The sequence below is a fragment of the Rhinolophus hipposideros genome (assembly GCF_964194185.1).
Source record: "Rhinolophus hipposideros genome assembly, chromosome: 2".
Classification (NCBI taxonomy): Eukaryota; Metazoa; Chordata; class Mammalia; order Chiroptera; family Rhinolophidae; genus Rhinolophus; species Rhinolophus hipposideros.
The window spans coordinates 32,202,608-32,225,598 of NC_138048.1; the positions used below are offsets into that span (position 1 = coordinate 32,202,608).

The 22,991-nt window shown below is 34.6% G+C and overlaps 1 protein-coding gene across 1 annotated transcript in view; it reads left to right on the forward strand.

Annotated features, from left to right (window-relative positions):
- The window catches only part of ZPLD1 (zona pellucida like domain containing 1), a gene marked incomplete at both ends in the record, with an annotated part of 39,026 nt that extends 20,824 nt beyond the window's left edge, over positions 1-18,202 (forward strand). The window contains 6 exons of the mRNA XM_081063778.1: positions 3,439-3,536; positions 4,883-4,963; positions 10,498-10,669; positions 11,893-12,001; positions 17,577-17,606; positions 18,027-18,202. Coding sequence (XP_080919904.1) covers positions 3,439-3,536; positions 4,883-4,963; positions 10,498-10,669; positions 11,893-12,001; positions 17,577-17,606; positions 18,027-18,202 — 666 coding nt within the window. The remainder of the gene's footprint in view (positions 1-3,438; positions 3,537-4,882; positions 4,964-10,497; positions 10,670-11,892; positions 12,002-17,576; positions 17,607-18,026) is intronic.
- Positions 18,203-22,991: the final 4,789 nt, after the last annotated feature.

Consider the following 22,991-nt stretch of genomic DNA (forward strand, 5'->3'; position numbering starts at 1 on the left):
CCACTTCAAAACAACTTTCTTTTGTAAGAAGCTGCCAAGTTACTTGGTTCTACAATCTAAGCAAACATGTGCCAATATTCATTCCCAATATGGCCAGATATTTATTATTGCTGTGAGGACTATTTTTAAATTAAAAGTTTCTATTTGTTGATTTATATGTGTAAGCTCCCTGAGATAGAATCGAGGTGACTGGTTTGGGTTCAATATAATTGGTTTTAACTGAGTGAAACAAAAATGACAATTCCTGATCTTAAAAAAGAGAAAATTATACACATGTGGCATTTAATGATATAATTCCTTTCTGTGAAATTAAACTATTCTCTCACTGGAAAGCAGAAAATCAAAATTTAGAAGTGTGGATTTGAGGAGAGCATTGCTATTAAGGTCTTTCCTTTATCATTACAAATAATATTATAGTCCTGTTGCTAACAAGACATAATCCTTCAAAGAGTTTCTAGAATCCTAATGCTAAATAAAAGCCTATAATTTGATGATAACCGTAAGATTTTAATTCTATGCTCAACAGGTAACTAATTGTTTGTTATCAGACTATAAATGAAATAGGTAGTACCAGACTGCTTCTCAGTTTTAATTATTTTCCAATAAAAGTATTTTTAATGGTTAAATAAAAAATTAATTAAATTTTAGAAGTTATTTACTAACCAGCTATTTAATAGAATTCAACCATTTCCCCACAAACTAGTATTTTTTTAATTAAAAGATTGTTTTTTAGAGCAGTTTAGGTTTACAGAAAAATTGATCTGAAGGTACAGAATTTCCGCATAACTCCTCTGCCTGCACACAATTTATCCTATTATTTATACCTTGTATTATGGGGTATATTATTACAGTTGATAAACCAATATTGACATATTATTAACTGAAGTCCGTCATTTACATTTAGGTTCACTCTTCATGTTGTATATTCTATGGGTTTTGACAGATGTCTATGACGTGTCCTTCAATTACTGAATCCTACAGAAGAGTTTCACTGCCCCAAACTACTTTTTAAAATATGGTACCATCATAATACTTTGCCATGTTACAAGGCATTAAAAAAAACTAGTAATTTATAAGAGAAAAAAATTGAGGTATCCTTTCATTAATTGATTCAAAATCATATTTGTTACTTGTTTGGGACATGAACACTTAGCTACCGAAATGTAATTTTACTGTAGCGTTTCAAATTAAATATTATTTTACAGCCATGAAGGGCCATGGCTTCCTATTTCACATGCAGAGTTTTTGATTTCTTACCTTTAGGAATGTTGAAAAATTGTATTACGTACCTATATTACATGCTCTTATTCTCTGATTAGTTATTTGGAAGGAAGGTTGTGCTCAATTTGAATCAGAGCAATTGTTTATTTCTCTGTGATCTGGGATTCAATATGTGTACTTAGGAAAATTTCATGAGAAGCAATGACTATTGACTATGCTATTTCCATACATGCAGGTTATTTCAAGTTGAACTGTGGCCTTTTTCTGTGAAATATATTTGTTTTCTCCTCTGTGAAAATGGAAAGTGAGAATGACTTTGTGAATTTGAATTGTACCTAACTATTACTGTCTTCTCAGCAGATACAGAAACAGTAAATCTGAAATAAGGTTATGGTAAATAGGAATGTTTTTAAAAATCTAAAACAAATATAATTGATTTTAGGGACAATATTGTACTAACAAGAGTAAAGGCAACAATCCAAAATAAAGTCAGAGAATTACCATTTAGAAGCAATTTTAGGAAGAAAAATTTGGTTATTCATGATTAAACCACAGGTGAGTCATATCATTCAGTATAACACTTGTGAAGGAGTAAGTTTCTTTTGGGCAATATTGATGCAAGTATAAGAGAAAAATGCTGTATAGTTAATGAAGTGTGAATTTCTTGGAGAAGTTAGAAAAGAGCCAAAAAGATAACTAAATACAAATACTACCTATAAAAAATGGCTAGAGCAGCTATTATTATTTATCACAAAAATATAGAAAATAGGTACAGCATATACCGTGTTTCCCTGAAAATGAGACCTAGCTGGACAATTAGCTCTAATGCGTCTTTTTGAGCAAAAATTAACATAAAACTGGGTCTTATATTACATTATAAGACCGGGTATTACATTATATTATATTATGTTATATCAAGTTATATCATGCTATATCATGTTATATCATGTTATATCATATCATATCATATATATCATATCATATTATAAAGACCCGGTCTTATATTATAGTAAAATAAGACTGGGTCTTATATTAATTTTTGCTCCAAAAGACGCATTACAACTCATTGTCCGGCAAGATCTTATTTTTGGGAAAACACGGTAATCCCTCATTTATCTGGTTTATTTGGGAACGAAATATTTCACATGAATGCAACTTTTTCAAAAGTGAAGCATATAAACTATTATTGTTTTAATTTCAAAATCAAAATCTGTTGCTTTCCTTCTAGCCTTCTTAGAATATGTTCCGTAGTTTGCCTTTGCTTGGTGACTTTGAGATTTCAAAATGAACATTAAAAATGTCTCTTTGCTGCGAAATAGCACTATCTTCAGAGTTACTACATTTTGAGGAAACAATTTGTCTCCATGCTAAATGACTTGTCAGCTTACATTTTTAGGAGATTTATTTATTTATTTATTTATTTATTTATTTATTTATTTATTTATTTATTGCATTCTGAAACTTTTTGTCTCTTTTTCTTTATTATCATATTGAAGTTGTCACTTCTCAATGTCTAACCTGCTGCTTTAATCTACTGTAGATTGGAGAGTGATATAGTAAATAAGCTCTCTAGAATAGATCTCAAATAAGGGCAAAAATGGTAGAAATGAAGTTCTGAGATACCATTTTACAAGTAACCACCAAGGAATTTGGTGCAGGAATTCTATAGCAAGTATTTTGGCAATTCAGAGAACATGTGGTCTCTTTCTTGGTTTTCTATTAAATTTGATAATTTCATATCGCCAGATAAGTGATTTGGGTAAGTGAGATATTATCAAGCATATAAAGACCTATAAATCCAGTGGCAAAGGGCTTAAACTAAAGCAATATAATTTAAATAAACTTTTTAAATAAATGGAATATTAGTTTAAGTAAACTGAATATTGACAATTGAACATTAAACAAATGAAATATTAACCATTGTCTGATTATTAACAATTGAGTAACATTTAAATGCACTGAACGTTGATCATCATATATTGTAAACTATGGAAACAAAAAGATTTATGCATGAAAATGAATTTGTTACTTGGATATGGTTTAAGGGCAGTTCTGCCAAGGAGCCAGAGGATGAATTAGGTCCCTTTTGGAGTTGGTTCAGTAGGTTTATGTTAATTTGCCCCTTTCTCTATATGACTTTTTTTTTTTTTTTAAGTTGTAAGTGTGCTGTTGTTGGGAAGGCAATAATGGATTAATTGTTTATTTTTTCATCATTAGGATTCAACCTACAGTCAGCAGTTAATTATCCCAAGTATTGGATTACCTTTAAAAACCAAAGTATTTGCAGCTGTACAAGCCACTAATCTGGATGGCAGGTATTTTCAAACTCTTATTTTTTGTTGGTTAAAATATTTTGGCTGCCTAAACCCTCATGAATAGAAAAGTTAACTTATTTGTTTTTAATTTCATAAACACTGTCGTTGCCACACCACTTAGGCATGCTCAAAATAATAAATTACAAACATTAAGAGGTGACACTCATTTTACGTCATTAATTTGAAAATAACAAGTCTTCCCATAGAGAAGGAGGAGTAATGACTGGAAGTGGGCATGAGAGATCTTCTGAGATACCAGAATCTTCTAGTTTTTCATCTGAAAGATGATTCATGAGACGCAGTCATATTTGTGAATATTTACGATTTGTGTACTTTTCTATCTGTATGCTACTATTAAATAAAAATTTATTAAACCAAAGAACTTTCTCTCCAGAAGGATCTGGGTCAAAATTATATAAAATTATCCCCAGAAACATCTCTGCAAAAAAAAACAACCTAAATCAATCAATTTTCCTATGGTATTTAGAAAATTCAGAATGATTGAAATTGAAAGGGAATTCAAAAGCTAAAAATCCAATCCTGCTCTATAAAAAACTAACAAGTAAATGCTTTATTTGGGGTTTCTTATATATTATTATTTATATGTTGTCCTGAAGAGATTATTATACTCTAGAATTTTGGTTCTACTTTATCTTCCCCCTTTCTGTCTTGGTATTTCTATTCTTGGATATACGTGATTCTTTAAAATTTTCTTACTAAATGCATGTTTTTGTGTTTTATTTTATTGGCATTCAGTTTCCACAGACTAGCGAATGTCATTATACCAGAGCTGGAATGAAATAATGTATAAATGTAGGTACAATCTGGCCTTGTGGATGAAGGCTGTGTGTTTGCCTTATGGCTTCTTCTCCCTAACACAGTGTCTCTGTGGATCCCAGCCCCACCCTCCACTGATTCTGGCATAATTTAGAGTGTACAATTTATGCACCAAACTCCATTGCTGTATGTAGTATTACAATATCCTTTGTCATCTATTACAGACAGTAACTTCTGTAAACAAAAGGCCATTGTTCATAGTGAATATAAAAGCACCTACACAGCTCAGGCTTTTTTTTCTGTATGTGTTGGCTATTCAGTTGCCTTGTACACAATTTTTGTGTGTGTGGTATTAGCCTTAACCCCACTGGTTGTAGGGTGGCAATGTATTGCAGATTGTAAAACATCTTTGAATTCAGGAGAATGTTTTAATAAATAGGAATCCTCTGCAAATAACTAATAGAAAACTATACTTCATGGGATATTTGTCAATATTTACTTGCCTCCGATTAGTAACTAATACCCAGTAGGACACTCTGACTCTAGATTCTGCTTACCTCTTTCTTCAGGTGGAATGTTTTAATGGATTACTGCTACACAACCCCGTCAGGGAACCCGAATGATGATATTCGGTATGATCTCTTCCTTAGGTAAGTGTCTAAGTATTGCATTGATAGCAAAGACCCAGTTGTAGATAACTAAAATGGAAAAATCTAAGTCAGAGAAACAAATTATAGGGCACTTTTATAGCTTTTAAATGTAAAGTTTTACATTTTGAACTTTTAGTTCTTATAAAGCTGGAAGTACAAAAGTTGAGAACAGTTTTTAACACGAAATGCTGATGAGGCTATGGTTGAATGAAAGTTGCAAGTAAGTTAGGTCCATCAAAGATGTTTTATTCATGTTTACGACATATGGGAATATTTCACTGTCTTAGGAAAGGCATGACTAAGATATTATTGACAACACGAGGAAGGCAGTGGGAGGGTACTATTTATCCCCAGCTAGACTGTCTCATCATATGTCAAAAAAAAAGAGTAAAACTAAAGTAATGGTCTAGATAATTTAGACCCCAAAATGCTTTTCTTCATTTATCAGTATTTCATATAAAATATAAAATAGCCTACCATTCCTTTTTTATCAGAGCCAATAATTTCAGCTTCATTCCCCAATAGACAGTGATAGAGTGGAAGTAATCTACATTTGGGGAAAGGGGACATTGATCATAAAAGCATTCAATCATCTCAGTTCTCTTTAGCATTTTTATCTGACAGCAGAACAGACTTGAGAGTTAAGCCATGACTTCTAATCATGCTTATAAATGCAGTTGGCTCAGATCGCTGCTATTTATTGACACAGGGTGGGAGTGATATGATGGGAAACCAAAAGAATACATTTTGTTGGGTAGTCAAGGTTAAGATGAGGTTCAGAGGGTATGGTCAAACTGACACTCTTATATCTTATTTCTGGAAGTGTTAATTTGGGTAACATTTTTTTGGGGAAAAATGTCAGTATGTATCAAAAGCCTTAAAAGATTTCATATTCTTTAATTCTATGTTTTCAAACTGGGAAACATATTCTAAAATATTTATGATTTTTCTAGTCTATCAGTGCTATTTAAAATAGTAAAACATGGGAACAAACCAGATATTTAGCACTAAGGAAATGGCTAGGTGAACTGTAGAGAACCAGTAAGTTGAGAGCTCATGCAGGCACTGCAATCATATAAACTTATAAAACAGAAAAAAATAGTTAATTCTATTTTATCCCTTCCCTTTCTGTCTTCTCGATATTCCTATCCTTGGAAATATGTAGCTCTTAAAATTTAAATGCATTAAATATGAAGTGAAAGAATCAGCATAAAAAATTGCATGTAAATTGACCTCATTTATATTATATACAATAGAAAAGACTGTAAGGAAATACATCAAAAGGTTCACAGTGATTATTTATGCATGGTGGAATTGTGGATCATTTTGTTTTGACATTTTTCTCATTTTCCTAAATATCTATAATGATCACAAATTGATAATCTAGAATGCGATCATCACACTTCTATCTGTTACTATGACTATGGCTTCAATCTTTTTCATTTTCTTGTTGAAAACTATAGAAGAGTTAAATGCATAACAGAAAAAGTCCCCCAAATGCCATTTTCAGTAATACTAGAAAGGAAAAAAAGCTGTAGAAATTCCAAAATACGTATTTGGTGTCAATAAAATCAGTTAAGATCAAGAGAAAATGGTGCAGGGAGAGGTTTGCAGGAAGCAGTCCCAGGAGAGGTGGCAGAGAAGCAGGAAAGAAAAGTGAATGCTTTGGGGTCGCAGGGGCATAGTTCCAAGAAACAGCCAGGAGAAATGCAGACCTAGAAGGAGAGATATCACTGTGGATGGAAGTTGGTAGGATCAGGGCTCAGGTCCAACAAGACACCAGGGCTGGGGAATATAGAGACTGAAGGAGTGTGTCCAGAGCATCCAAAGTGGCAGATCTCATTAAATGCTAGCATAAATATGCCTTCTAAAGGTGAAGGAATCACCTGGGAAGCAAGGCAAAGGCCCTACCCTTGTGAAACAGGCTCGAGACTAGACCTGAGGAATATAGGGCTGATACCCTCATAAATAACTTCAGAGAGGCAGAGAAAACTCTGCTACACAATTATGCTGTATTAAAAACAACAACAAATAAAACAAAATAAAACAAAACAAAAAAAAACTTTTCTGTGATTGTAAAAGAAGAGGGAGCACTGGAATTGAGGAAATCCTTCAGGAAGGTCATTAACACTCCACATTGCCACAGAAGTCCCCTGAAAATAGCAGGTCTGGCAAATCCAACTCTTTCAAATAGGAAAGACAATTCTGTCAGTGTTCCTTATATTCTATAAGAAAAATGTGGAAAAATAACAGATAAACAATATTTTAATGAATTAAACTCACTGGAAGAATGTTCCCATGGAACAGATAAGATTTGTAATAAAGCATTCCAACATTAATTTTATTTTACAAATTAAAAAGTAATCATAGTTACAAACATAGACGTGTAAGAAGTCAGATAAGAAAGGATAGGTGAAAGGTAAGGCCACAAGAATGTGAAAAGGGAATTAGGAGAATTTAAGATGGATATGAAAAAACAAATGTATTACAGAAGGAAAGTCATAGTTAGAAGGTATTCAAGGGAGAGAGAATACACACAGCAGAAAGTACAGCATGGGACAGGGAAGATAAAAATAAGAAATGCAAATAAAAAGAAACAAATATAAAGGAAAAGATAAAAAGGATTAGTATAGGAAAGATAGACATAAAAGGTAGACAAAAGGAAGGCAATACATGCGTAATATGAGTATGCATAATTGGAACCCCCCAAAAGAAACCGAAATAATAGAACAAATATTTAAAAATATAATCCAGGAATACCTTTTTAAATTAAAAGAAATTTATATCAACATAGTGAAAGGATGCCTTAGATAAAATCAACGCATTTATAAAGTGGAACTAAGGGAGCTATAAAAAGTCATAGTCAGAAACATAATAAAAATGGGAGATTTTAATTACACTGTCTCAGGAAACTTAGTTCTGGTGGCCAACGATTAAGTAAGGATGTAGAACATCTAAATGACACAGTAAGTAAGCTATATATTGATAGCTAGCAATTTATAACAATATCAGAAAACAGAAAGTCACCACAACTTGGAAGAGTAAAACTCTTAAATAACACTTGGATTGAAATGGAAATATGAGTCAACATTTTGCAATAAATAAGGAACAGGTATTTTCTGTGAAAAAAACATAAAATAGAGAAACTACAAACTAACGTAATCAAGAAAAAAGGGAATTAAAGGACAAATCCATGAAACAATAAAAACATAGAAATGAGGAGGGTATGATCCTACCAGAGATGATAGTTAAAAAAGCTCTAACATTATTAAAGGAATGTGATACTATGCAAAACTAAACACAGACAAAAAAAAGTTTAGAATAGTAAGCTGAGAAATAGATACATATGGGATTTTACTATATGGTAGACTGTGATATCAAAAATCAGTGGGAGAAACAAATATTTTAAAAATAGTGCTGGACAATGGATAACCATGAGAAAAATACAGCATTGGATCTATATTTCACTTAACACATCATAATAAACTTTACATATATTATTCCCTACAGCTTTAAAAGTGATAGAAGAAAACATATTCACATAAGAAAGATTTTTAAAACTTTGGAGTAAGCAAAATCTGTCTTCAGTCCAAATACTGGAAGCCATAAAATAAGATATTAACATTTAACATACAAATAAATCTGTAAGCGTGTGTACAAGTATGCACACACACACACACACACACACACACACAGTGAGAAATGTCCAAAGCCAAACAACAAAGTAAAACAATTTATATAATAACCAAGGCACCCCTCTTCCTAGCATATAAAGAACTTGTAGGAATCCGAAAGAAAAGTCCAACACAACAGAAATTTGGGCAAAAGAATAAACAGTTTTCAGATCAAGAAACACAAATGGCTCTCATGTATTTGAAAAGACGCACATACTCATTTCCACTAAGAAAAATGCATACATAACCGAGGAAGCACAAAATATAGTAATATTTATGGACGGCAACGTGGCACAATATATTAAATGATCTCACAGCTACATTGTACTAATAATCCTGCACACATTCAAAAGGATGTATTATAAGGCTATTTATTTTTTGTAAAAAGCAAAGTATTCAAAGCAATGCAAGGGTACAGAAATAGGTACTGGCTAAGTAAACTCTGGCACACATGCCCGATGGAATGCTCTTTAGCTGTGGAAAAAGAATGAGGAAGTTCACTAAGCTGGATACGGAAAGATCTCTATGATGAATTGCTAAGTTTTAAAACGGCAAGGAACAAAATAATATAGGCTGTGCTATAGTTTGTTTAAGAAGGAGGCAACAATGAGAATATATTCCTTCTGCTTCTATTTACATATAGTCTGGGAGGATGCAATACAAGTTTATTCAAGTTTATCCAAGCAACTTTATTCTAAATTGTCAAATTTATCTAAGCTGAAAAGTGTTAGGAACTAATTTCTATAGGGAGAGTGGATATGCATCAGGTTAAACTATTTGAAACAGGATTTATTAATTCATTCAGTAAAGATCTATTGAATGCCTGCTTTGTGCCAAGCGTTATACTGGGAATGAATGAATTCTGAATTCAATTAGCTTATTTTTAGGAGCATGAGATAGTTATAGAATAAAACAACACAAAAATGTAATGGCACAAAGGCAGACATAGACAGATGTGGATATAGAATGGTGTGGACAAGGACAAAGACAGGAGGGAGACTTTTTACTATATCTGAGATCAGACAGTTAACTTTGCGAACTCATCCTAGAAAAACTGCTACATACCTCATTGCTATGGTGCTGTGACTCTGGTCACCTTCAAAGTACTCTCCTTGGAAAGCTATGCACAAATGCCAGCGCTTACTCCACTCTTTAAAGCAATTTTGGAACTCTTTCTGGTATGGCCATCAGAGCTGTCATCCTATTACCCTTGATGTCCTGAATGTCATCAAAATGTCTTCCTTTCAATATTTCCTTTATCTCTGGGTAAAGATAGAAGTCATTGGGGGTCAGATCAGGTGAGTAGGGAGGGTGTTCCAATACAGTTATTTGTTTGCTGGCTTAGAACTCCCTCACAGACAGTGCCGTGTGAGCTGGAGCATTGTTGTGATGCAAGAGCCATGAATTGTTGGTGGAAAGTTCAGGTCGTCTAACATTTTCATGCAGCCTTTTCAGCACTTCCAAATAGTAAACTTGGTGAACTGTTTGTCCAGTTGGTACAAATTCGTAATAACTAATCCCTCTGACACCAAAAAGGGTTAGCAAAATGTTGCAACAAGTTCACGAACTTAACTGTCTGACCTCGTATACTGTTTGGATTTTTGAACCATGTGAATTTACCTCTAAAATTTGATGGTATTATTATATCCAGAAACTGATCTATTTATGTTTTATGATCTAGGTCATTCTTATGGTATCTGTTGTGTGAGCTTATTCTCTTGTTAAATGTCTCTGACATGGCACGATTTTGTTGGCTCTTAAGGTAGCGGGGTACCCTTAACAGAGCAGAAATTTATTTACAAGCCCCAGTGGGCTGGTATTTTCCAGTAATTTCCTGTTTTCCCCTTCCCTAAAATGTAGCTGTGACAAGGACCCTCAGACCACCGTCATTGAAAATGGCAGAAGCCAGCAGGGCCGGTTTTCCTTTGAAGTGTTCCGATTTGTGAAACACAAGAATCAGAAAATGTCCACTGTCTTCCTGCACTGTGTTACCAAGCTTTGCAGAGCTGATGACTGTCCCTTCCTTATGCCAGTATGTTTTTTAGCAACTTTATTCTAAATTGTCAAATTTATCTAAGCTGAAAGGTTATCAAGTGTTAGGAACTAATTTCTGTAGGGAGAGTGGATATGCATCAGGTTAAACTATTTGAAACAAGATTTATTAATTCATTCAGTAAAGATCTATTGAATGCCTGCTTTGTGCCAAGCCTTGTACTGAGAATGAATGAATTCTGAATTCAGTTAGCTTATTTTTAGGAGCATGAGATAGTCATGGAATAAAACAACACAAAAATGTTATGGTACAAAGGCAAACATAGACAGAAGTGGGCTGTAGTAAGAGGTAGTACTCATCATTATGAGAGAGATAAAGCAGGAGGCAGTGGGAGGATTGGTGGAAGAGATGAACCTTGAGCTGTGACTTTGAAGACAGATCTAGAGCATGAGAGACGCTTCATGACAAAAGATGATCAAAGTCACAGACACTTAAAACAGAGTAACCAGGTGACTTCTAATCCTTCAGTGAGGCTATGGAGCAGAGGGGAAGATGGTGGGAAAAAGCCAAGGAGGAGGCAGAGCTGGCACTAGAAAGAGAGACTGGAAAGAGATGGCCTGGGAAGCCATTGGATTAAAAGCTAAAAGCTATAAAAGGTGTGGATCTGAATTGCTTACAGCCATCATATAAAATATAGATCCGTTTACCAGTGAATAAAAGGATTATATTTCTGACAGGCTCCCCAGAGTCACATGAGTATTAACCTGTGAAAAATGAAGGCGTATTTTTAAATCTGAAATGGCTTTAGTATGTTCATAATTATGTTCAAATTCACGCATTTCTTTGTAGTCATTGGTTAATTTAGTCCTAGCTACGTAGCAATATCAGATGGGGTTAAATGGAGAGTTCACAGTACTTTGACTCTGTGCTGACCAACATTTCAGGGAAAGATTTAGTAAAGCCTTGAGAAAAATAAAAGTGGAAAAGTTTGATAAACACAGCTCTTTTTCAGGAGAGCCACTGAGCTATGTAAATTAATGAGGCAATGCACAATTACAGCGGTAGGAAATAAGAAATGGGGCCCGAGCCAGGATAAGAAACACTGTAGCAGTTATATGCAAAGTAATTAAATAAATGCACAGAAGTAAATGAATAAAATTAAACATGTGGTATCTCTTCCAAAAGAATCTGCTTTCCAAATGGCCATAAAGAAACAATTTTGTGCCGGTGTGGATTTTCATTTGTTTTCATTAACTCCTCAGATTTGCAGCCACAGAGAAAGGAGAGATGCCGGGAGTAGGACCACTTGGAGCCCCCAGAGCACTTCTGGGAATGCCATCCTCTCTGCGGGTCCCATTATCACTAGGAGCGGTAAGAGTGCCCCGCCCCCTTCTGTGTGTAGTAACAGATAGTTCCAAAATGGCTTGTTACTTGACTTCTGAGGAGAGCTCAAAGTGGTTCCTAAAGAGCACTAATTAACTGTGAGACAAGATAAACTGCTGAACAACTTTAATTTCACAGTAGTTTCCTGTTTACTCAACTTATACACAAAGGGATGTTGTCTTTATCACATTTCCCTTTAAACATACACACACACACACACACACACGCACACACAAAGTGTATCCTGCTGGACTGTTTCATTTGTCTCCTGGATCCACTCTACCTTTCTCTGCCCTGCTCTCTCTGCCGCTGAAGACTGGCCTGTGTGAAATGTGTCCACCGGCTGCCTTGCCATCTAGTTTCCAGTTGGGCTTGGCCAATAGGCGGCGCTGTCAGAGAATCAGGCCAGAGGATTGTGTCCCTAGAGCTACTTCTCAGTTCTGGATACCCTGCCCTTATCCCATAGCCCAGATAACTTGATTTTTCTCTTGTGAATTCTGTATATCTTTATTAATCGTCCTATTAAACTCTCATTAAATTGCCCAGTTTGAGTACCATTTGTTTCCTTCCAGGATCCTGAATATTACATACTCCTATCCAGTACACTCATTCATGCTCATGAATCTAATGGATACAAATGTTTATACAGATATATTCTCATGTATACAAATATTTATGCATGCATTCTCTTTCTCTCTCACTCTCGCTCTCCCTCTCCTCTCTCTCCAAATGGATATTGCTTTACATCAGCATGAAACAAGAGAAGTCAGAATCAGTTTTATAAAACAGATCTGTGTAATAAACAATGCAAATCAAAGTAAAACAACAACAACAGCAATAAACTGGGTCTATTTCTAGCTTTTGTACTAACAAGCTCTATGACTTGAGATTTCACTTCACTTCTTTGGGCAAATGTTTCTTCACTTTTAAAATAAAGGATTTGAAAAAATAGCCTTTAAGATTCTTTCCAACTCTATAGTTCTAAATTTATTTTTAAAAAGCAGAATTCTGATTTGGGTTATATTCTAATACCTTTTCTCTATTTTTTATTAGCCGTAAAGCTATTATTATGTTTCAATTAGATTATGTTTCTTTACCTTTTCTCCCATACCTCCCATCCTACAGTGAAAAGAAAGTTTTGCCTGAAATAGGTAACTAAGCAAAAAGTGGTTTGAGCCTAAAAAAATCCAGACAATTGCTTTTATTATTCATTGCTCTGCACTTTGGTAGACGTAGCATAATTTAAAAACAAACTAATAGGTTTTTTAAATAATGCAGAAATATATTAAATATAAAATTTCAAACTTATTTCATACTCCCTGAGGGTTTAGTATGTGTTTTGAATGCTTTGAAAATAACTGGTTCATGGTTTGTAAAAGGCCTAACGCTTACCTCTATCTAGCTGTCTGAAATAGCTTATAGAATTAAACTGCATGGAAACTCAGCTCTTGTTGCCAATAGTTAGGAATGTTTTGGGGTAGGCACAGTAAGAATTATTTTTATTTCTGTGGAGCATTATCTAGAGTCAGTTCGCTGTAAGAAAAGAACTTTGAAAGAGACATCTCTCTGTTTATGTAGATGGCTTTTCCTCCATATTAACTTCCTTGCCTCCTTCTTACTTGGACCAAATGGAATTTATTATTATTGAATTTAAATATTACACGTTTTAAATATTTTTCTAGTATAATTTTTAAAAATACCAAATTTACTAAGACCCCCAAACCTCAGTAAAGATTACCAAGTAGAAGTTTCTAATTCTATCAAAGCTGACTAGCTGTCCAGATTTGTAGGTTTCACCCACACCATATTTAGCCACCCAAAATATCTATGTTAAAGCCTCAAAGAGCTATGCCTTTAATCACCAAGCCACTGAGGCCATGCCTGGATTTCTTCCTTTTTAATTTCAACTTGTTTCCGCCCAAATGTGTCATTTATTCCCCAACGCTCTAGGGTTGCCTCTTAGTCGCCTCAGTCTCTCCCCGGGTAAAGCCCTGAAAAGAGCATGTTCAAACATTCCAGACCCCTTTCATTCTTCTCTCACTCTCTGTGGATTTATTTTTCATAATTTTGATAAATAGCAATAGGGTGTTCCTCTTAGTGATCATGGTGGCCTCACTGTGTGACAATGTTTGCATATTGTTTACATATGTACATATGTTACATTTACATATGTAACAGTATAACAATGTTTACACTATCATACCATGCTATCCAGGCAAAAAATATATTTTAAATTCCACATAAACACAGAACTCAGAAATCAAGCCATATCCATCCAAAGGCAAATCTAATATAAACTTAATGTCCTGCGTAATGACCAAGGCTAACTTCTTTCCTTAGTTTCACTTTATTTTTACCTTAGGTCAGCTAGAATTTATCTTTCCAGGTCCGGTGGCCAATTTTATATAGAAAAGTCTAATTTCAGGCTTGATTTGCTCTCTTCAAAGCTCTCTGATACTTGAAATTTTTGCTCTGTTTACTCATTGAAACTCTCCTTTCCTGTAGACATCTGACTTAGGTGAAGTTTAATAAGTTGTTAAACCTCAGAACTTCTGCTTTGTTTTGTGTTTTAACGAAATCAAACCCATTTTGGTTAGTTTTACCCAACATTGCTAAACAATTTTGTTAATTGATTTAGGAAAATATTCACATCCTCAAAATTCAAAATCCACAAAATTCCTGAGCTGTTCTTCTTTTAAGCTCCCAAATGCTAAAGTGGTTTGATAGGAAAATGCTTGTCATGGGTACAGTTCTAGAAATTCAGATACAACCATTGTTTTTCAATGATTGTATCTGAATTTCTAGAACTGTACCCACGACAAGCATTTTCCTACCAAACCACTTTAGCATTTGGGAGCTTCCAATGGTACCTAACCATTTGTTTACATACATTCTGATGGAGAAGCCCAAGCCAAATTAGTATCACTGAGTTTCATGGATAGTTAATAATTCATTCGATCATATTTATTTAGCCCCCACATGGGACAGACACTCTGGTAGGAACTTGGAGTACAGTAGCGAATAGGCCACAGTCTTTGCCCACAGGGATCTCAGAGTCCAAAAGTAGAGATAGACTATTAACGAACATAACGAGGTAGAAAGAAAAAAGTTTAGAGGTTCTGAACGGGAAATATGTGGTCCATTTTACCACATAGATAATTGAAGATTAAATAAAATAGTTTGCTTATACTAAAAAAGGAAAAAAAATCATTCTTCATATATCTTTGTACTGATGTTCATTTTTTTCCATTTATTTCAACTACATATATAAGAGAAAAAACAGAGAATGACAACTTATCTGCTACTGCCGGCTTTCTAACAGCTGTGGTATTGCTGCTACCCCTTTTCTCTCTATAGATCCTCAGCTAACTTTATGTTTTTTGAAGAGCCCACCAAGTTTAGTATTGCAACCTCTTCTAATTCCAGAAGGTTTCTTCTGATGTATATGTGTACATTAAGACCAAGTGGATGGGAGAGAAAAACAGGAGAGTGTGGTGACAAAAAGCTCCTGGGAAATATCTACCTTCCCTTTCTGGGTTAGACAGTGCTTTGATTTTTTAAAAATATTTTATTTTTTATTTTTGATTGCAGTAGTACTAAAATTGCAGGATGCCAGAAATAGCAGCCAGATAAAGTTATTCTCTCTACCTCTGTCCACTATCAAATGCAATTCCAAACATTATTCAAATATTACATGCTTTGAGTTTAGCCATCTGTCAAAGGTAGGGTGCTTTTGCTTTTTCAGAGTCTTGGAACTTGGAGCTGGAATGGGTCATTTGGTATTTTGTCCTCATGCAGGGATTTTGTTCAGAGCCAAGTCCTCATGGGTGACAACTGGGATATTTTTCTTACAAAAGTGTTGGTGATAATGTGGAACAGGAGGGGGTAGTCTGACTTCTTTCATTCACCTCAGGATGCAGAAAATAGTGGGGGCTTCCTGTCAAAGCACTTTTGCCTAATTTGGGGCAAATAAGAGAAACATGTTTTCTATTCTTTAATAGAACCATTTTTTAAAAGCAAATGGTGTGATTTCTAAATAAATTATAATTGTTTAAAAGGAATTTTATAGCATTATATATTCTTTCCATGTTTCAGTGAGGCAGTTTGTCTTAGGAAAGGGGTACATTCTATTTTGGATGAATTAATCACACATTATTCATTTATCCCATTTATTTCCATGAGAAGAAAGTGTCTATAAAATGATGTTGGTTGGAGGTTTGGATTTTCCTAAGGGTACCCTATAAGGAAATTTGGTGCTGTTTTTATTTTTGTCCTATAGCAGTGCACTGCACCATTCTAGAGAATTCTGTCAATGTGTGCTCTGTTAATTTTGGGCATTATCCTGTAGGGATCAAAGAGTAGTAGCATCATTTCTGCAAAGATTCATGTCTGAAAAGAAATGGCATTAGATGTTTTATAAATATCTCATCAGGTTCTCCCAGCAGTGATTTTAAATACTAATACTGGAGTTTTGTAGCTTGAGATATTTCATCTCATAGACTAAAAATATTTTCCATACTTAGCTAGTTTATATTATTTTAGAAAAAGGATACTGAAAGTGAGCTTTTATTTAAACATATTTACTTTATCATGGAGGCTGTGACAGATGAAAGTTTTTTCATCTGTAAAATGGGGTTAGTAATCATATATAAACCATACGACTATTATGAGGATTAAATGCGATAACATATGGAACAGCACTTTGTAGCCTGTATGGCACTACACACATATTAATTGTAATAATATTTATACTCCAAAATCAGTCAACTGCACACATTTTACGTTTCAAATAACAAACCCTCAGACACATGCACACCCACATATTTAAATACAAATATGAAATCCACTCACTGTAAAGCTTGAGGGTTAATTGCTATATGACTACAAAATGGGTAACAAAAATTGGGAAGCCTAGTAAAAGTGTTCATTGCATCTATGATTACATTTTCCAGGGAAAAGTGAAAAATCAACAGTTCCAATCTTTTACTTCACAAATGCAAATAAAACTACAACTCAGGCTCAGACGTCCTGTTTTCCTTTCATTTAGTTATTCGTGTGAATTTATCTTCTTGGAACTTAAAATGATGTTTTTGCAGATTATGCTCCACAAATTGGCAACTCTTAAAATAGAGCGGCACTAAATAATGAATATTTCTCTATAATAGAATAAAAAATGGCATGCTATAGGGCTATAAAAAATGTAATAGCTGTTAACAATTATTGGCCCCACTAACATGATTGAAAAGATAATGATGAAGCAAAATTGGCAGGAAAGAGTATAGCACAATATATATTGTGATTATATTTGTATACTCAGGGCACCGGCAGGGTGTGGGCTTGGGAAACAGACAGATGATGAAATTTTGGCCATGTGGAATAGAAAATGGGAAAACAGAATGGTTTAAAAGCATTTTTATTATTGCTTTCCCCATGGAGCTTGTGGGTGAAGGTGAGGGAACATATCTATAAAAAGTAATTATAGAAATATAATCAATATAATAAATATATAGAATATAATAAATATTGTGGAGACACATGTTGTTTTTCTTTTTTTTCCCTCCAGATGAGACTCCAACAAACAATTCACAGCTTGGTAAGATAACTAACAGATATTGAAAATTAAAGTATTTAAAAAAATTTTAGATATTTTTGGTGATTAGTTACAAAACTATAATCAACTAAATATAATGACATCTGCTTTTATAAGTTTGTTATATTTTAAATAATAGTTCACTGAGGATTTTTGAACTCATATGTGACCTGTTGGTCAATTTTTATAGGAATTTTTATAGATGGCTTTTTCTCTTTTTTTGGTTGCCCAGGGGATACCAAGCCTCTAAACCATATTATCCTTTGGTTATTGGATTGCATTACAGTCAGATTGTTTCATGATCCAGTGTCATGATGTTATTCTACAAGATAGTGATGACAGATGTTTTGCAGATATAAAAATGGGATAAGGTGAGATGAATCTGATATTGGACCATTCCACTGTGTGTTTTATTACTTGCAGGTTCTCCAAATCAACCTCCTTTCCAGCTGAATGCTGTCACCGGTGCACTGATATCTGGAACGGTCATTCTGGGAGTCATGAGCTTTTCCCTTCTCCTGTGCTCACTGGCCCTTCTACACAGGAAGGCACCCTCCAGTTTGGTGTTGAATGGCGTAAGAAACCCAGTCTTTGACTGACTCTAACAAGTTCTGCTCTGGGGAGAAGGCTCACTGACTATAACATGTGTGACTGCAGTCGGTGTTCCATTTGAATTGAATGCCAACCAGCATTTGATATTTGTAGATTTGGTAGATTTCACAATGTAGCTCATGATGATAATGAAAGAATTTTGATAATATTGCTCTTGTCATTTATGTATGTCAGCCATATTTGTATGGCTCTAATGGGTATACTGGCGATAAGCAAACATTATTCAGGACTTAGGTCTTACAGGATCAGTCATATTTTATTTTATTTCAATTTTCTTTTGAGTATTGGTTATAGAGATAAAAGATAGGTATAGAAAAAAATTAAATCTGTTACATTTCTCCCCTTAGCATTAAAACCGAAGGCTATGACATTTAGATTTGCATATGTGGTCCTAAAATGAAAGTAGTTTTTTTTGGTTTTTTGTTTTTTTTCCTCCAGATAAGTCCAATTTGGGGATATGTTTTAATTGGATTGGCCAATTTGGACATCTGAGATTTAACTACTAATTCTATGACTTCCTGTGTTTTGGGCTGATTTCTATGTCTGACGACATTCATGTTTTGGAAAAACTTTTGGGAAATGTACCTTAATGTGGAGCATCCATTTGCGTAGCAAACAGTAAAAATATACCTGGGAAAGATACTAAGTGACCCTTGATCATTATTCATTTGGCTGTGATCAGTTTCTCTTTTCAGTTCAAGTGCGAACATCAGCAGGTGTTGTTGACTCTTCTCCCAGGTAAACAGCTCAGCTATGACAGCAGCTGTGCTTCCAACAGTGAGGCAACTGCAAAGATTATTCTCAATTCAAGAACTATGACGTGGGAAAGCAAACCACAGTTGTGGAAAGTAGACATTGTCCCCAAATATAAGCATAGTGTTCTTATGTGGGTTTTTAATAACCTAGGTTCCTATCTTTTTCTAGAACGAAGAGGAAACAAGTTAGGGGTGTTTTACAGAACTTTGTTGGAGTTTCCATGAAAATAAGTTCCTTTTTCTACAAATTTCTGATGCCAGCAAAGCAAATAGTCTAGAGGAGGCTTTCTTTTTAAGGTGTCTTCTTGAAGGTGTCATAATTGCCATGGAAGAAACAGTATTTTCCTCTAATAATAAGCTGCAAGAAGCGTTTGATCCTTTATCAGTTTTGTAAAAAGGTTTTAAAAAGCCACATTTTATTCAGCGTTTGCTACTACAAAAATAAATGAAGAAATAAATCAACCTTCCCTTTGTTCAAGCTATTCACACAATCAAACAAATAAAACAATTCAATGACAAATAGCAAAACCTACAAGTGGTGTACTAACTATAAAAACTGCTGTAGAAATTAATTTCTATTCAACATTTGTGACCAATTATTCAGCACTTAATTTGCTATACTACATGGAAATCACTATGCAATTTTAGATTGTTTCAAATGAAGTGTGTACACTTTGACGTTAATAATTAAGCCAATCATCATATCAAAAAGCACCTTTTCTCCAATTTGTCTGAATAGTTCACAAGAGAGCATTTATGTTACAATAATTAGCTATATAATTGCTTCAACTTTCTCTTTCAAGGTGTAGACACAGTCAGAGTGACATGGAATCAGGAACATGACTGGATAATTTCTTCAATATAAAGAAAGCTACCATGTAAAAAGCAAATCTCCTCTTCTCTGTGTTACCTCAAAATAACTTTGACATGACCATTCTGAACTTTGCCTGTGTTAACAAATGCATTTTCTAATTTAAAGGGAAAAATCCTACAAAAAGAAAAATATGGACCATACTACGTATGTGACCCTAAGCATCTGTGGATAGTATTGAAATATTCTGGAAAATCTATTTCAGATACTCACTTTAAGTGAATTGCCATTGATCCAAGGATTGAATCTTATGAATAGGACATTATATCATTGAAGCTGGTTTATCAGTTTGATTTTTGTGCTTTGGGATAGCTACTGTTTCAGTTGACCTTTTAAATTATATCTACCATTTTCTAAAACTGAATAACGGACATATCATTTTATAAGCAGCTTAAATCTCATATATTATTTTTTTGCCATTCTTTCATCATAAATGGGAGAATTAGAGCTATAATGAGACAAACAAGATTTGTTTTACATAGTTTTGTTTTTATAAACCTGCTGTTATATGTAGTATTTAGTTATACTGAATATTCTGGTTACTATAGTGTGAAACCTTACAATATGTGTGCAAATGTTTTTTCAGTTTTAATACCTCAGACTTTTTGTTTTTGTTTTTGCACTTCAGGGGTAAGGTCTGATGGCATGTAAAAGATGATTGTTTAATAAAATAATTGTAAATGGATATCATTAAAATAGTGACTTTTTACAAAAGTATTTCTCCTTCCTACTCTCAATATTCCATTTCTATGGTCACAAACATTAAGAAAGATTAAATTTAAAATAAACTGCCTAATGCAATAAGGAAGGTCAGTGATCTCTGCAATTAGATGAAGCTCATCCTCTCCATACTGAGCTTCCTGGTTATGTCCCTGTGTTGGGAAACATATCCATGAGATCAGCTGAGGGTAAAGACAAAAAAAAGTACACTTTACCTTGAGTTTCAGCTCTGACTAAAACAGCCTACAATTTTTAAAACATTAAGGGGAAAGTAAAAACTGGAAAGACAGGGCGTCAGCTTCTGCCATGGTTGCATAGTCTCTCAAGACAGTTCCATCAGCGTCTCGTTGTCATCCCTTGTTTTGGAATAAGACATAGAATTGAGGAGAAAACCTTTTCCTGACTCAGGGAGAATCCAGTCCTACCAAAGTACTACTCTGGGTCCTCAAGAATCGGCAATTATAATAGCTTTGGGAGCATCATAGACACAATTGTTCGTGAAAGGGCATTGTCAACTGTAGAAGATATAAGGCAGTAGACTTCTAGAAGTGAGAAATAAACAGAGGAAGAAGTCCATGGGTGACACTTGTTTGTGGACACACATGAGGCATAGTTAGAGAGATTCCCAGAGCACTTGGCAGGAGAGAATAATAACAGGATGGAGAACCTTCTATCATGATGGTGGGGACTATTAGGCCAGCACACATTTGCTTTCATTCCATATTTATAAGAAAAAAAAGCAAGCTGGTCATAGATCAATTGCTTTTGAGAATGATATTCCTCAATTACTTGCAAATGGGGAGACATTTCATGTAATACAATCCAAATTTGTAATTAGAAAAAAATATAATTGGGTAGTAAACAAAATAAATCCTAGAGTTAGCTAGTGTATTAGTCAGGATTTTTAAGAGAAAAAGAACTAATAGGATGTATATAAAGAGACTTAGTTTCAGGAATTGGCTCACATGATTGTAGAGGCTGAGAAGCCTCATGTTGTGCAGCCAGCAAGACCAGGAGAGCTAGGGGTGTAGTTCCAGTGAGAAAGCCAGCAGGCTCAAAACCCCAAAAGAGCCATTGTTTCCATTGGATTCTAAAGGCAGAAATAAACCAGTGTCCCAGCTTAAAAGGGTCAGGCAGAAGGAATTCCTTCTTAGTCATGGAAAGGTCAGCCTTTTGCATCTATTAAATGGGGTCCACCCACGTTAGGGAGAGCAATCTGCTTTGCTCATTTATTCAAATGTTAGCCTCATTCAGCAAAACCCTACAGGCACACCCAGAATAAGGTTTGACCAAATGTCTGGGCACCCAACTCATGGCCTGGTCAAATTTACATAAAATGAACTATCACAGCTGAGAAACTTGTAAACATACCACCAACGTATACCACACGGTTGAAAACCAAGTCCTAATCAATCCAATGACAATTAGGGAATGAATAAGTAAAAGTGTTACAAAATTTGACAGTCTACAATTGAAAGGATTTTGAAATATCTAATGTCTGGAGGTAGGGGCTTATGAACAGAGTGTCCTCTTTTATTAGCTAGCAATATAGATCTAATAGAGAAAAGACAGGACCATATGGGTGAAGGTGCGGTGATGAGCTCCAAACTCATGCCAAATTATCACACATCATCAGGAGAAAGACATCGAAGTACTGACGGCCCCACATCCTGAACAGTTGTCACTGGAGCAGAGTGAGTGATGAAATCGGCAGTGACAATAGGGCAGAAGCAGTAATGAACATAAAAGAGCTGAGCTGAAGTAATAGAGGGCAAATGCAAAAAGGGAAGTGATGGACACCAGGAGAGGTACCTTCTTAATGGGAACAAGTTCACTGGTAGGAGACGAAAGCAGAATCAGTGGTTGCTGTTGCCCATATTTCTCATGATGGCCTGTCTCCTCCAGAGGCTCAAAGGGGAATGTAAACTGGATAAACATAAGTTATATTTTCATGTTGGTGAGAATATCTTGCCTGATAAATTATTGGTAAATAGCATCAATCTGTAAATTTGAATAATGTGGGAGAAATAAAATAGCCTTGATTAATGCCCCTTTTTATTGAGAGAGCAAGGAGAGAATTGGTTTGGGAGCCTTCTACTCATGAGTACTAGACATAAAATTGGGAAATCTCTGCTCAGTAAACTTCATTTATGAAATGCTTTGTATTCTTGGCAAAGTGAAATTGAGAGCTCAGATTGTTATCTGAATCGTTCAAATCCCCAATTACTTTTCACCTCAAGTATCTGGATATTTTGTTTTTCTTAAATTACCAAATTAATTACCTCTATTTTCCCTTTCATTTTCTGTATTGGAAAGAGAAGTGCCATCATTATATGAAGGTTTAGTCAAAGGCAATGTGGCCCAGATTTTGAGGTTAGTTTTCATCAGGAGCATAGCTATATTAGCATTGCTCAAAGTGGGACAGTAATC